Below are 13,566 nucleotides of genomic sequence, written 5' to 3' on the forward strand. Positions count from 1 at the left end.
AACAAATTCAGCAGCCTCTTCCCAAGAAAAGGAAGTATATTGTGAACTCTGGTGAGACTATGCTGTCTTACCTGTGATATCTTGTTTATGTGTGTGTGTGTGTGTGTGTGTGTGTGTGTGTGTGTGTGTGTGTGCTGTTGTTGTTGTTGTTGTTGTTGCTGTTGTTTTTGAAGATTGCATTTTTTAATTATCTTTAAGTAGTTGCAAACTTTTTTTTTTTTGAGACAAGGTTCAAAGGGTCTTACATATTAGTTCAAACTGGCCTGGAACTCTTAGTCCTAATGCCTTAACTTCTCTCTCCCAAATGCTGGGATTGAAGGCATGCACTACCACGTTCATCTTGTGTCCTCTTTTGGGAAAGCTTTTGAATTCCAACTTAGGGCAGGCCTGCCTTTTCAAGTAGATTTCAAGGAGCATCTACGAAATGCTTCATCTTTTGGCATTTTCCCCCTCTCTCTTTGCCCAGTTTCTCGCTTCCATTTTAGAACCTGGGCTGCTAAAAGAGTAAGAAAAGAAAAACTAAATGAGGTAATTCAGTCACTTTTTCCATAAAGTCTGTCAACTTTCTGGATGAAAATTTGTTATTAGACTGTCTTAAGTCAGTTGATTTGGAGCACCATTAAAAAAGCCTGCTCTATTATTCTGCTCACTAAAATTTCTATGAAGGACTAAAGTACCCTATCTTATATGAAGGTAATTTATTATAAGTGATCCCTGGCTAATGAGTAGTCTTACTAGAAGCAAGAAGTATAAATTATCCAGAACTATTTTAACATTCTTTGGTTTATACTTGTCTAATATGTCTACATGTGACAGCATGCTTAGGTAAGCTGGCATTTATAGATTCTCAACTAGTAGAAATTTGTTGGTACTGCTCTATCAAACAAAAATACCCAAGTGCCAGTGGCTCATGTCTGAAATCCTAGCTACTTAGGAGGCTGAGATTTGAGGAATGTGGTATAAAACCAACCTGAATAGAAAAGTCTAGAGACTTTTATCTCCAGGTAACCACCGAAATGCCAGAACTGGAGCTGTGGCTCAAGTGGTAGAGTTCTAGCCTTGAGCAAAGAAGCTCAGGGATACTGCACAGGCCCTGAATTCAAGCCCCAGCACCAGCATGCACGTGTGCTTATGCATTCATGTACATGTGCATGTGTGTGCACACACACACACACACACACTATTAATATAAAACTCAAGGCCACTGAGCACAGAAGATCCAGTTTTCTTTAATCAAACTGTGTATCTCCTGTCTTTATACCAAGCCCCCTAATTCTGGAATGATATCATTTCCCTTGTTTAATCCCAGATAGGCAGTTAAGTGACAATAAGCAATAAGCAATTTCTCTAGACAAATGGTCTTTGATTTTTTTTTTTCACGTTTCTAACCAAACTAATTTCTCTCTGGAAACATATTATGTTTCCATTTTCATCCATGGATAGAATATAACATTTCCTTTGGACTTGCTATCCTGGTGTGTAAAAGGAATTCTGAGGCAAAAAGATGGGAAAAGTTAGATTATTTATTCAAAAATCCTTAAGAAGACATGGAAAAATGAGGGAGTGGGTAACAAGTTCAACAAGAAATGTACTTTTTTTGGGGGGGGGGGGGGTCCGGTCGTGGGGCCTGAACTCTGGGCCTGGGTGCTGTCCCTCAGCTCTTCAGCTCAAGGCTAGTGCTCTACCACTTGAGCCACAGCACCACTTCCAGCTTTTTTCTTGTTGCTTATGAGTTGCTGAGGAATCGACCCCACGGCCTCAGGCATGCAAGGCAAGCACTCTACCACTGAGCCACCTTCCCAGCCCCAAGAAATGTACTTATTACCTTACTTATATAACTGTAATCCCTCTGTACATAACCTTGACAAAAATAAATAAATAATAATAATAAAAAAAAAGAAGACATAGAAGTAGAGGGGCCAACTTGGGAAGAGAAAGGGTTTGGGAGGAAAGGGATTAAAATGATCCAAGTATGTTCTATGCACTTATGAAAATCTCACAAAAGAAACACTTTTTACTTGTTTGTTCTTGTGTGGGTATTGGGCTTGAACTCAGGGCTTGGTTGCTGCCCCTTAGTCTTTTCTCCCAAGGCTAACACTACTGCTTGAGCCACAGCTCCATTTCTGGTTTTGTTTTTTTTTTTTTTTCTGGTTAATTTGAGATAAGAGTTTCACAGACTTTTCTGCTGGGCCTGGCTTTGAACCTCAGTCTTCAGCCTCCTGAGTAGCTATGATTACAGGTATGAGTCACCAGTACTCAGCTGACAGAAGAGATGTTTAGATTCATTTTTCTCAGGCTTTTTAGGTAAAGCTGCTTGAAAAAAGGGTTTGAAAATGCTGACTTTCTTTCTAATCAAGTGTTTTGTGCAGAAAAAGGAGCTGAATTCTTCCCAAAGTGGCAGGCCAGGACTCTATAACCACAGAGTTTCTCAGGTTAACTCACAAGAGCCAGCCAATTTGGAAATGCTATCAAATTGCTCTGATAACTCTTGGACATGAGTACATTTGCACCTTTGAAAGTATAGAGGTGTCTCATAGAGAGACCATTGACCTCTAAGGTTATTTATTGGCTGAGTAAAAACTGGCAATATCAATGTACCAACTGACAAACTTTTCTTGGCTAAGCTACAGATTGCCAGTGTTTTGGGACTAGTGGTTCAGCCTTCCTACTTCAAGCCTCCTTCTTAGTGACCTCTGTCTCTGCTTGGCCCTGAAGATAACATTACAGATCAATCTAGAGGTTGATCATCCTGTGCAGGAAAAGGGGAAGAAGAGGATGGATTGAAACCCCTTCAGACTAGACACATTCCCCTGGTTCCTGTATATTTGGGTGATTTTGAATAGAATGAGACATATTACTCAATTGGTTTATTATCAGTATAGATCTTTAAGCTAGTGATTTTTTTAAAAGGTTAGGGCTAGGAAGGTGGCTCTGTGGTAGAGTGCTTGCCTTGCATGCATGAGGCCCTGGGTTAGATTCCTCATCACCACATAAGCAGAAAAAGCTGGAAGTGGCACTGTGGCTCAAGTGGTAGAGCACTAGCCTTGAGCTGAAGAGGTAAGGGCCCAGAGTTCAGGTCCCATGGCCTACAAAAAAAAAAAGTTAAAGTTTAGAGCCCACTATGTTCAGTAATATTGGACAGCATCCATTTGGACATCCTCTTTATATTTGAACATTCTTTTTGATGGTCTCTTTTCCAACAAAACTGTTAGCCTTTTTTCCCCCATTTATTGTTTAAATGAAAGATTCCACAGTCTCTGCTTTGAACTGTGGGATATTATCATTATGGATGAAGTCTGTGGATAGTGTTTAAAGTAATTAAGGTATGATGTGTGAAAACCTGTGTGGTTTTCCTCTTGTTTACTTTGTGGGGAAGGATGACAGGCACACATACCATGTCTCAGCGCTAACGCTCCAGTACAGATTAACATGGAGTGCTGGATGACTTGACTTTATCTACATAGGCTTTCTGGCCTTGAAAGAGGAAGGTGAATGAGGGAAATGAGATTCCAAAGACAGCCCACATCCTCAGAATATTGCTAGGATACCATTTTCCCTCCCATGCAGCATACTTGGTTGTTCGTGTTCATGTGTATGTCTGTGTATGTGTGTGTTCTAGTACTAGAACTTGAACTCAGAGCCTCATGTTTCCACTCAGCTTTCCACTCAAAGATGGTGCTCTATCACTTGAGCCACAGTTCCATTTTAGGCTTTTTTGCCTGTTAATTGAAGATAGAGTCTCATCTGTCTTTCTAGGCTGGCTCAGCCCTCTGATTGCTAGGATTACAGGTGTGAACCATGGGTGCCTGGCTGCCATCTTTCTTTTTAATTGGCACCCACTTGTACATATTTATGAGGTACAAAGTGGTAATTGATTCAACATGCAAGAGTTTAGACTCAATTCCAAAAGACCCTGAGAAGCAGCCAATTATTTGAACATTGTAAGGCTTTCTTATTAGATTTACCAGGAAAAAGGGAACAGGGAGCTCTTCTACTGTTCAAGAAGATCTGGACAGCTGGGCCTACCTGTAATCCTAGCTATTCAGGAGGGTGGATCTGAGGATCCAGATTTGAAACCAGTCTGGATAGGAAAGTCCATGAGACTCTTATCTCCAAGTAACTACCAAAAACCAGCCAGTAGTTGGGAGTTGGCTCAAGTGGTAGAATGTTAGCCTTGAGCAAAAAAAGCTAGGGACAGTGCCCAAACTGAATTCAAGCCTCACAATTGGCACAAAATGAAACAATTTTTTTTAAAAAATTAAAGCTGAGCACTCAAGCTGAGTTCCCTTGTGGTAGGAAAAATATGACTTGCAGGTGGTATTTCCTATTAGTCATGTGACTAAGGCCCCCGCACATGTGGGCTTTAATGGCAAGTCATTGACAGGGAAGGATGAAAAAGCTGTTGATTCCAAACTTCAGGCCAAGGTTAATGTACCTCTGGCATAGTAAACCCCACCCTAACCCCACCCTTGGTCTGGCAATAGCTTCTTCCTCATGAAGAAAGGAGAAGATGGTCTTAATTAACCCTTGGGCTCTCTGATGTAGTCCAGTAAGGACCAAGGGACCAGCACCATTCAGGAGGAAAGGTCTAAAATACTTTCCAGATCCTATAGTGAAAAGATCTAGGACCAGCCAGGTGACTTGTGCATGTAATCCTAACTACTTTGGAGGCTGAGATTGAGGGTCATGGTTCAAAGCCAGCTGGCAGAAAAGCCTGTGAGACTTTTATCTCCCAATTAACCACTGAAGAGCTGGAAGTAGAGCTGTGACTCAAATGATACTAGCCTTGAGCAAAAATAACTCAGGGACAGCATTCACACCTTAAGCTCAAGCCCTGGCTGGCACTAAAATAAAATAAAATAATGGAGGCTGAAATATGCCCCTAGCCTGGGCAGCAGAAAAATCTGAGAGATTCTTATCCCAATTAACCACCAAAGAGCCAGAAGTAGAGGCATGGATCAAATGGTAGAGCAATACCCTTGAACTAAATACATAAGAGAAAGTGTCCAATTCCTGAGTTTAAGTTCTCATAGTGGCAAGAGAAAGAAAGAGAGATGGAGAGGAGAGAGGGAAGGAAGGAAGGAAGGAAGGGAGGGAGGGAGGGAGGGAGGGAGAGAGGGAGAAAGGGAGGGAGAGAAGAGAAGGAAGGAAGAAAGGAGGGAAGAGAAGGAAGGAAGGAAGGAAAAAAGGAGGAGAGAAATAAAGAAAAAGAAGGAAGAAACTAAGGAAAAGAAGGAAGGAAGAAAGTAAGTAAAAGAGAGAAAGGAAAGAAGGGAGGAAGGGAGAAAAGAAGAAAACCAGTACCAATTTCTGGGTTTTCACAGACCATGGTCTTTGGCCTGATTAGCTGGATCCTGAGCCAAGTTCAGAAACCTTATTCTCTCTAGAGGAATGACCTTGACCTTCAAGGTCTAGGTGTCATCTGTGGTACTCCAATGATTCAGGCTGTGGAGGTGGAAATTGTGTTGTATGTTAAGACCATGAATATTCCATGTCTGCCTCACCCAGGGGCCTCCTGCTGTGGTAGAAGAGGGTAGGCAGCCATTCTTCACAGGTCCATCAAAGTCACATGCCATATTTTTTTTCTTTCTTGTCCTCCTGCCACAGGGCCAAGCACACTTGCAAGAAGACATTGCTGGAGGAAGTGCAGGAGCTGGAAACCAAGTCCAGAGTGATGGGAAGAGCAATGCTACGGGACAGCAATGGGAAGAGGTGGGCACCTGCATCCAAATGTGTATGGACACCCTCTTTTCTAGGACTCTCCCCGTATCCCCTGCCCATAGTTCTCCCTATCTTGAGTTTGAAGCATTTATGTCATTTAAGTTACACACTCTCAGCAGCCACTCAGAATTTGACTTTCTGGGGATATCCTCAAGTTTCTTTCTGGGTGGAGGGGTTGGACATGAACAAAATATGCATAAAATTGATGCTATGCAATATTATCTTATAGCTGAAGAGTTCAGGACTAAAGAGGGTCTATAAAACAGGAGATAAGAGTCTCAAGGACTTTCCTGCCTTGAGACTCTTATCTCCAGTTAACCAACAAAATGTCAGAAGTGGAGCTGGGAGAGTACATTTGTTTGGAAAAAAATGTGTACTACCAAAGGAGATTTTCTTGACCTAGGAACATTTACAAAAATAGAAAACCAATGCTGTATTAGGGATATGAAATCTCTAGAATACTGAGTGATACTCTCCTAAGTACATTTAGAGAAATCTGTAGCTAAGTATGAATGAAAAAAAAATCTCGAAGTTGAGCACGTCTAGAGATTTTGTTTGGCCTTAATTTATATTTATTTGGACCTTTTTCTTAGTCGTGGGGCTTGAACTCAGGGCCTGAGTGCTTTTGCTCCAGGCTAGTGCTCTACCTCATGAGCCACAGCACCATTTTCTGGTTTTCTGGTGATTAATTGGAGATAAGAGTCTCCAAGACTTTCCTGCCTGGGCTGGCATTGAACCACAATCCTCAGATTTCAGCTTCCTGAGTAGTTAGGATTACAGACAGGTGTGAATGAGTATCTGTTTTGTTGGGTTTTTTTGTTTTGTTTTGTTTGGTGGTGGTACTGGTGTCTGAACTCAGGGCCTTACACTGCCTAGGTTGATACTCTACCACTTGAGCCATGCCCTCCAGTTGAAACATGTGTGTGTGTGTGTGTGTGTGTGTGTGTGTGTGTGTGTGCTTGTACTGGGGCTTGAACTCAGGACTTCACACTCTTAGCATTTTTATTCAAGACTGATGCTCTATCACCTGAGTTATACTTCTACTTCTGGCTTTTTGCTGGTGGCTAGCTGAAGATAAGAGTCTCTGAGTAGCTAGGATTACACCAGGCTAAGTGTGAATTCTACCTGAACTACATGCAAGCTAATCATATAATGGGACTGTCTCTTCATTGGTCATAGAATGCTAATATTATATTTTTTTAATTGAGAAGGTGGAGATAGGAAGTGTGAAGCAATGTATACAGCATAGCACCCTTCTTTTGCTATGCTGTATACATATTAAAAGGGAGTGGTAACTTTCATCCTTGAAAGAAAACTTTTACTCTTTGCTTGTTGACAAAAAATGTATTTATTTATTTTTTTTATTTTTAGTATTTTGTGGTACTGTACCACTGAACTACATCCCCAGACTTTGGTATTTTGAGACAGTCTCAGCATGTAGCCCAGACTGGCCTCAAACTCAGGATCTTCCTGCCTCAGCTTCCCAAGTGCCAGGATTATCCAGCTGTTATTTGGTTCACATGTGTGTGTAGTTTTTTGGGGGGGGTTGCTGGAATAACCAGGAGTTTATACATGCTGGACAAATATTATTAACACTGAAAACCACACCCCTACATTTTGAGAATGTAACTTTTAAAACCCACTTACTAAAATTCACTTTCAAATGTCCAAAGGGCTATCAGAAGATAGAGTTAAAATGTGGCTTCCTGCCTGCTCTACTTAAAATATCTTGTCTTTTTGGTAAGGTGCAGGACCTTGTAGGTGATATGATCATGGGTACTCATGCACATACGTGTGTATGAATGTGTAAGTGAGTGTATGCACACTCCATTTGGTTAGTCTTTCCTTTCCTCTTGGTCCAAGTGCAATGCTGGCTTCATTGTGGAGCTGCCAGCTAGAAGATAGCTAGGAACTCCACCTACCTACCTTCCTCCACTCTTGCTCTTTGCTTTACTCTTTCCAAATTGCTCCTGATTTTCCGGGTGGTCCATATCAGACTAGATAATGGTGGCATGCTCCTCTCTTCAAATTGATTTTGTCCTGTGTTATGCCTCACAATTCTTTCTTCTCTTTCTTTCCTTTTTTCTTTCCTGCCTCCTTCCTTCCTTCCTTTTCTGTTCTTTTCTTTCTGTGCTGGTACTGGAGCTTGCACTCAGGGCCTGAGTCCTATCCCTTAACCTTTGCACTCAAAGCTAACTACCACTTGAACCACACTTCCAATTCCAGCTTTTTACCTGTTAATTGAAGATAAGAGTCTCGTGGACTTTTCCAGCTAGCTTTGAACATGATCCTCAGATCTCAGCATCGTGAGTAGCTAGGATTACCAGCATGAGGCAGTGGAACCTGGCTTGTTTGTTTTGTTTTGCTTTGCTTTTTTGTTTTTTGTTTTGTTTTGGTATGAAAGATAAATCTACCCATAACTTCTTTTTTTTTTTTTTTTGGTCCAGTCGTGGGGCTTGAACTCTGGGCCTGGGTACTGTCCCTCAGCTCTTCAGCTCAAGGCTAGTGCTCTACCACTTGAGCCACAGCGCCACTTCCGGCTTTTTGCTTATGTGGTTCTGAGGAATCGAACCCAGGGCCTCGAGCATGCAAGGCAAGCATTCTACCACTGAGCCACCTTCCCAGCCCCCTACCCATAACTTCTTAACTCTATAGCTGTAACATAAACAAATGTCCAAAATGTCACATGAAATGACAAACTGCCAGGCGACGGTGGCTCACGCCTGTAATCCTAGCTACTCAAGAGGCAGAGATCTGAGGATCACGGTTCAAAGCCAGCCCGGGCAGGAAAGTTTGTGAGACTCTTATCTCCAATAAAACTACTAGAAAACAGGAAGTGGCGCTGTGGCTCACTCAGTAGAGCGCTTGCCTTGAGCTGAAGAGTGCAGGGACAGCGCCCAAGCCCAGAGTTCAAGCCCCACAACCGACCAAAAAAAAAAAAAAAAAAAGATGACAAACTGTCTCCATCCCCCTTTCTTTTCTTCTGCCTTAGTGTGCAATAGGGAGTATTCCTTAGTATTTTAGGTATTGTGACAAATAATAAAAAATGATTATATTTTCAAAAATATCTCTTGGCGGAATCAGGTTTAATCTGACTATTCAACAAGGACACCCTAGAGTCTTCCCTCTGGGATGGTTGGTGGAAGCTGAGTAGGGTGAACCCAGGGATGATTTTCTCCAGTTTCAAAGGACAAGCAGGCAGGGCAGATTCTTTTCCTTAAGTGTCCCTCCACCACCAGCCCCACCGGCCAGGATTCTTCCTCCTTCCTCCTTCTCCCCTCCACTTACATGAGGCTCACTGTGTCTTAAGGAGAGGTAGCCATGTGTCTGACTTTGAAACATCTGGGAGCAATAGCTATAGCATGTCTCCCTTTGGTTCATGTTCTCGGTCAGCACTGATGTATGGCCCTGTGGCTGAGGACTGAGGCCAGAGGCCCAATGGAGATGACCCAATCCCCTCCCCTACCTGACTTTGCAACACTCTTGGGCTCACTCTACTTCCCAAGTATCTATGCAGACTACCTCTAGCTGGCCTGGGCCTGGGATTGGTCTGATAATTTTAGTGAAGTGTTGCTTACTGAGGAACAGGGGACAGTTCTTGCAACCCACTGCAGGATTTCCAAGCACTCCACAGGTCTCCCTCCTAGCCTCATGAACCAATTGTTTAAATTTTTTTAAAGCAAAACAGCACAATAATCTCCAAGTCATCCTACATGAATACTTAATTCAGAAGTATCCACTGGGCTGAGATCCTTAAACACAAATCTTTGCTCTCCAAATTAGTGTTTAAGTGCTGGAGTGTGGACTTAAGTAGTGGATGCATGATTGGCATGTGCAAAGCCCTGGATGCCATCCACAACACAGATGGATGGATAGATCTATGGATGCATGCATGGATGCATGCATGGATAACCATATGGATGGTGGATGACTGAATAGATGGATGGGTGGATGGGTAGGTGGGTGGATGGATAGAAGGATGATGGGTGGGTGAATGGATGACTGAAAGACTGGGTAGATGCAAAAACGAATGTGTATACATGCACAAATGAACAAACAAATGTTTATGGAACTCTTGGGTATTGTCAAACATTTAAGTCAAAATTGGCACAGCTGTCATATGGGGCAGACTCATAGCAAACCTCCCCTGTGGAAGCCACCCATTTTATTGCAATGTTTCTCCAATGTTGACTTTATATCCTTTCAGGGGAAAAAATGTTTTTATTAGAGTACCAGCTGTTGGCATCACATGGCTCTGCCATCCCTTTATTTCCCTCCTGGCTTCATCCAAACTTTGCTCCTAAAACAACTATTTGTTTTTTATTGGCCAAAAGGATAGGAAATGATGGCATAGTTTCAGCAAACTTCTCCAGGCCAGGTGGCAAATGTCTGCTTCCAGCACCTGGTTGAGATTTGCTTGCTTTCCAGCTGCATTTTTTTTTTTTTTTGGCATGGCTGTGTCATGAAGCAGAGCAACAAGCCCCAGTGGCCAGAGAGACAGATGGATGGACAGGTGGACAGACAGACAGACAGGAATTAGGCCCTAAGCCCTGCCACTCACTTAGCTGTGTGACCTCCAAGCTTACTAACTTCTCTGAACTCTCCTTTTCTCATCATGGCGTTGCTTCAAGAGCTTTACACATATGTAGACATTTAGAAAGTATTTCTACCTATCTCATGCTCTGTCTTAAAAACTGAGGAATAATTAAATTTCAGTAGCTATCCTTATGAGCTATGAGCCTTTCCCTCAACACATTCATCTTTAAAGGTTTTTCCTTAAAGAAGAAGTTAAATTATATAAGCTAGGTGTAGTGATACCTATCTGTAGTCCCACCTTTTGGGAAGCTGAGACCAGCATTTGAGGCCAGACTGGACAACAGAGAAAGATACAATCTCAAATAAGAAAAGAAAAACCTAGTCAAATATTCAAGCACACACTATAGTAGGAAGACTTCATGTCATCATGCCAAGCAAGATCCAGCAATTATTTTTACCTGGTTTATTTTACTTATCCCTTTTTTTGCCCTCATATTTTTGTTTGCTGAAACATATGAAGCAAATCCTATACATCACTACAACTCATCCTTGAATAGTTCAGGATCCATCCAAATAGTACATCATGACATCTATTAGGACAAACATGGTATTTAATCTTAAATATAAACATTGTAACACCAGGGTTCTTGATCACACATGATAATTAATAATTAATTGTTAATTAACAATACATATATAGGTTCAATTAAGCAGACTCTGGATGGCCTGGTTTGTGTTTTGGGGGGGCAGACTGGTTTATGTTGGAATGAAAAGAAGGTCCTCACATCTGGTTTCTGTGTTTCTCCAGTCTCTCCTCCTCTTGAGTTTTTAGTTAGTTAGTTTAGTTTAGTTAATTGTTTGTTTTTCCACTGATACTCTAGGATTGACCTTAGGGCCTGGGCATAATCCTTTAGCTTTTTTGCTCAAACACTTGAGCCATAGCCCCATTCCAGATTTTTGCTGGCTAATTGGAGATAAGTGAATGTTCCATAGATTTCCCTGCTTGGGCTGGGTTCAAATCATGATTCTCAGATTTCAGCCTCCTGAGTAGCTATGATTATAAGCATGAGCCTCCAGTGCCCAGCTTAAATTCCTTTAGTATTAAATTCCTTTATTATTAAATGTCATGGACTTAACAGACATCACAACCCCATTTTATCATAGGACTGTCACTCTAGTGTTTTCCATGGGGAAAAAGAGAAGCAAACTTCAGAGAGGCCTCATCTCTGCTCAGTGCCATCTCACTAGAGACAAAGACCAGCCTGAATGTCCTTACTCTAGGCTTTACTGCACAAAGCCATGATATTGAGAATCATCTGGATGCTTCCCTTTATTACTTTGTCTTTATTAGCAGGCCAGGAAAAGCACATGTCTCCAGGACACCAGAAGTGATGGCAGCCTGGCCAGCAAGGTCTGATGAAAGAGGCAAAGTTGTTAAACCCACATGCATAATTTGAAAAAACATAGTTACCTTTTCGATCCCTACCTGTAAGAGAAAACTTGGATAGTAGAAACCATACCCTCACACCAAAGAATATGGAAGCCAGGGATCTGATAAGATTGAAACCAATAAAAGTAAAAGAATTCATATAAGTTATTAAGTGTTTTGATATGGTTTAAACAGAGAGCAGCTTTATTTGAGGAATCACCTTCAATGGGGTCTAGGTTGGTCTAAAACAAGTTAATGTTTGGAGGGGAGAAAGCTAGCCAGACCTTCAGATTTGACCTCAGGGTCTGGGCATAATCTGAGAGAGTTCTTATGAAAACAACTACAGTAGCAACAATACTGAGAAGCCAATTAACTCTCTAGCTCTGCTGACAAACACAGGTAAGAAGATGCATTAGTGGAACAAAGGAGGTAAATGATCCAGGAAATTACACAGTGCTGACTGGATTAGCCAGATGGGGATTTCTGAGAACTGCATCCTGGGTACTAGCAGGCCAGGAGGAGGAGGAGACAGCAAATAAACTCTTTGGAGAGGAAAACACATCATTAGCATGTAATTAATGCCTAAGCTACTATGTCAACCCAAAATAATTTATTTTGTTATGTTATGGAAGGGTTAGATCTCAAGAGCTTTTTTTTTTATGAACTAATGCTTAATAATCAAGAAAAAATTACAGGCTGGGGATGTAACTTACTGGTGGATTGCTTGCCTAGCATGCGTGAAACTTGGGTTCAATTCCTCAGTACCACATAAACAGAAAAGGCCAGAAGTGGTGCTGTGGCTCAAGTGGTAGAGTGCTAGCCATGAGGAAAAGAAGCTCAGGCACAGTGCCTAGGTCCTGAGTTCAAGCCCCAGGACTGGCAAAAAAAAAGAGAGAGAGAGAAGGAAGGAAGGAAGGAGAAAGAAAGAGAGATATAAAGGAAAGAAAGAGAAAGAAAAGAAAAAGGAAAGGAAAGAAAGAAAGAAAAAGAAAGAGAGAAAGAATTGCCGGATGGGCGCCAATGGCTCATTCCTGTAATTGTAGCTACTCAGCAGGCTGAGATCTGAAGATTGAGGTTCAGAGCTAGTCCAGGCTTGAAAGTCCATATTGAGGTTTGAAGCCAGTCCAGGCAGGAAAGTTCACGAGGCTCCTATCTTTAATAAACTATTCCTCCCAAAAAGCCAGAAGTAGAGCTTCAAATGGAAGAGTGCTAGCCTTGAACAAAAAAAGTTCAAGGACAGCACGCAGGCCCTGAGTTCAAGCCCCAACATGCATACTCTCTCTCTCGGTCTCTCTGTCTCTCTGTCTCTCTCTCTCTATGTGTGTGTGTGTGTTGGTATGTGTACATACATACATGCACACATATATATTTTTAAATGGTGCATTCAATGTATTAGAAATACTATCCAGATCTTGAATGTGACCTACTGCAGTGATGTGGAGGGAATGGAAGGGTGAGGGAGACAGGAAATGGGTATAGGGAGTCTGTGTCAGTCAGTGGTCTGTTGACAACTCAGCTACTGTGAAGGAAATCTCTCCCAAATACCCTCCTTCCTAGTGACAAGATTGTATTTCCAGATGTCTGAGTATATTTACTTTTGAACCATGACTCAACATAGTTCCATATCTATTTTCTCTATTTACCAACAAAACTTCCTTTCAACAATCTTTTTAAGCTGAGTGCAGGTGGCTCACACCTGAAATCCCAGCCACTCAAGAGTCTGAGTCTGAGATTGCAGTTTGAAGCCAGCCTGAGCAAGAAAGTCTGTGAGACTCTTATCTCCAATTAAGCAGCATAAGGCTGTAAGTGAAGCTGTGGCACAAGCTGGTAGATGGTAGGGTATTAGCCTTGAATGGAAAAGCATTGGTGATACCACCCTG

The 13,566-nt window shown here is 41.9% G+C and overlaps 1 protein-coding gene across 1 annotated transcript in view; it reads left to right on the forward strand.

Moving 5' to 3' along the window:
* The window catches only part of LOC122112870 (phospholipid-transporting ATPase IB), a 421,079-nt gene that overhangs the window by 389,846 nt on the left and 17,667 nt on the right, over positions 1-13,566 (forward strand). Inside the window, exon 34 of the mRNA XM_042685833.1 lies at positions 5,608-5,712. Within this exon, the coding sequence (XP_042541767.1) occupies positions 5,608-5,712 (105 nt within the window). The remainder of the gene's footprint in view (positions 1-5,607; positions 5,713-13,566) is intronic.

This window comes from Dipodomys spectabilis, unplaced genomic scaffold (assembly GCF_019054845.1).
Source record: "Dipodomys spectabilis isolate Male_0828 unplaced genomic scaffold, ASM1905484v1 ptg000095l, whole genome shotgun sequence".
In the NCBI taxonomy this organism is placed as follows: Eukaryota; Metazoa; Chordata; class Mammalia; order Rodentia; family Heteromyidae; genus Dipodomys; species Dipodomys spectabilis.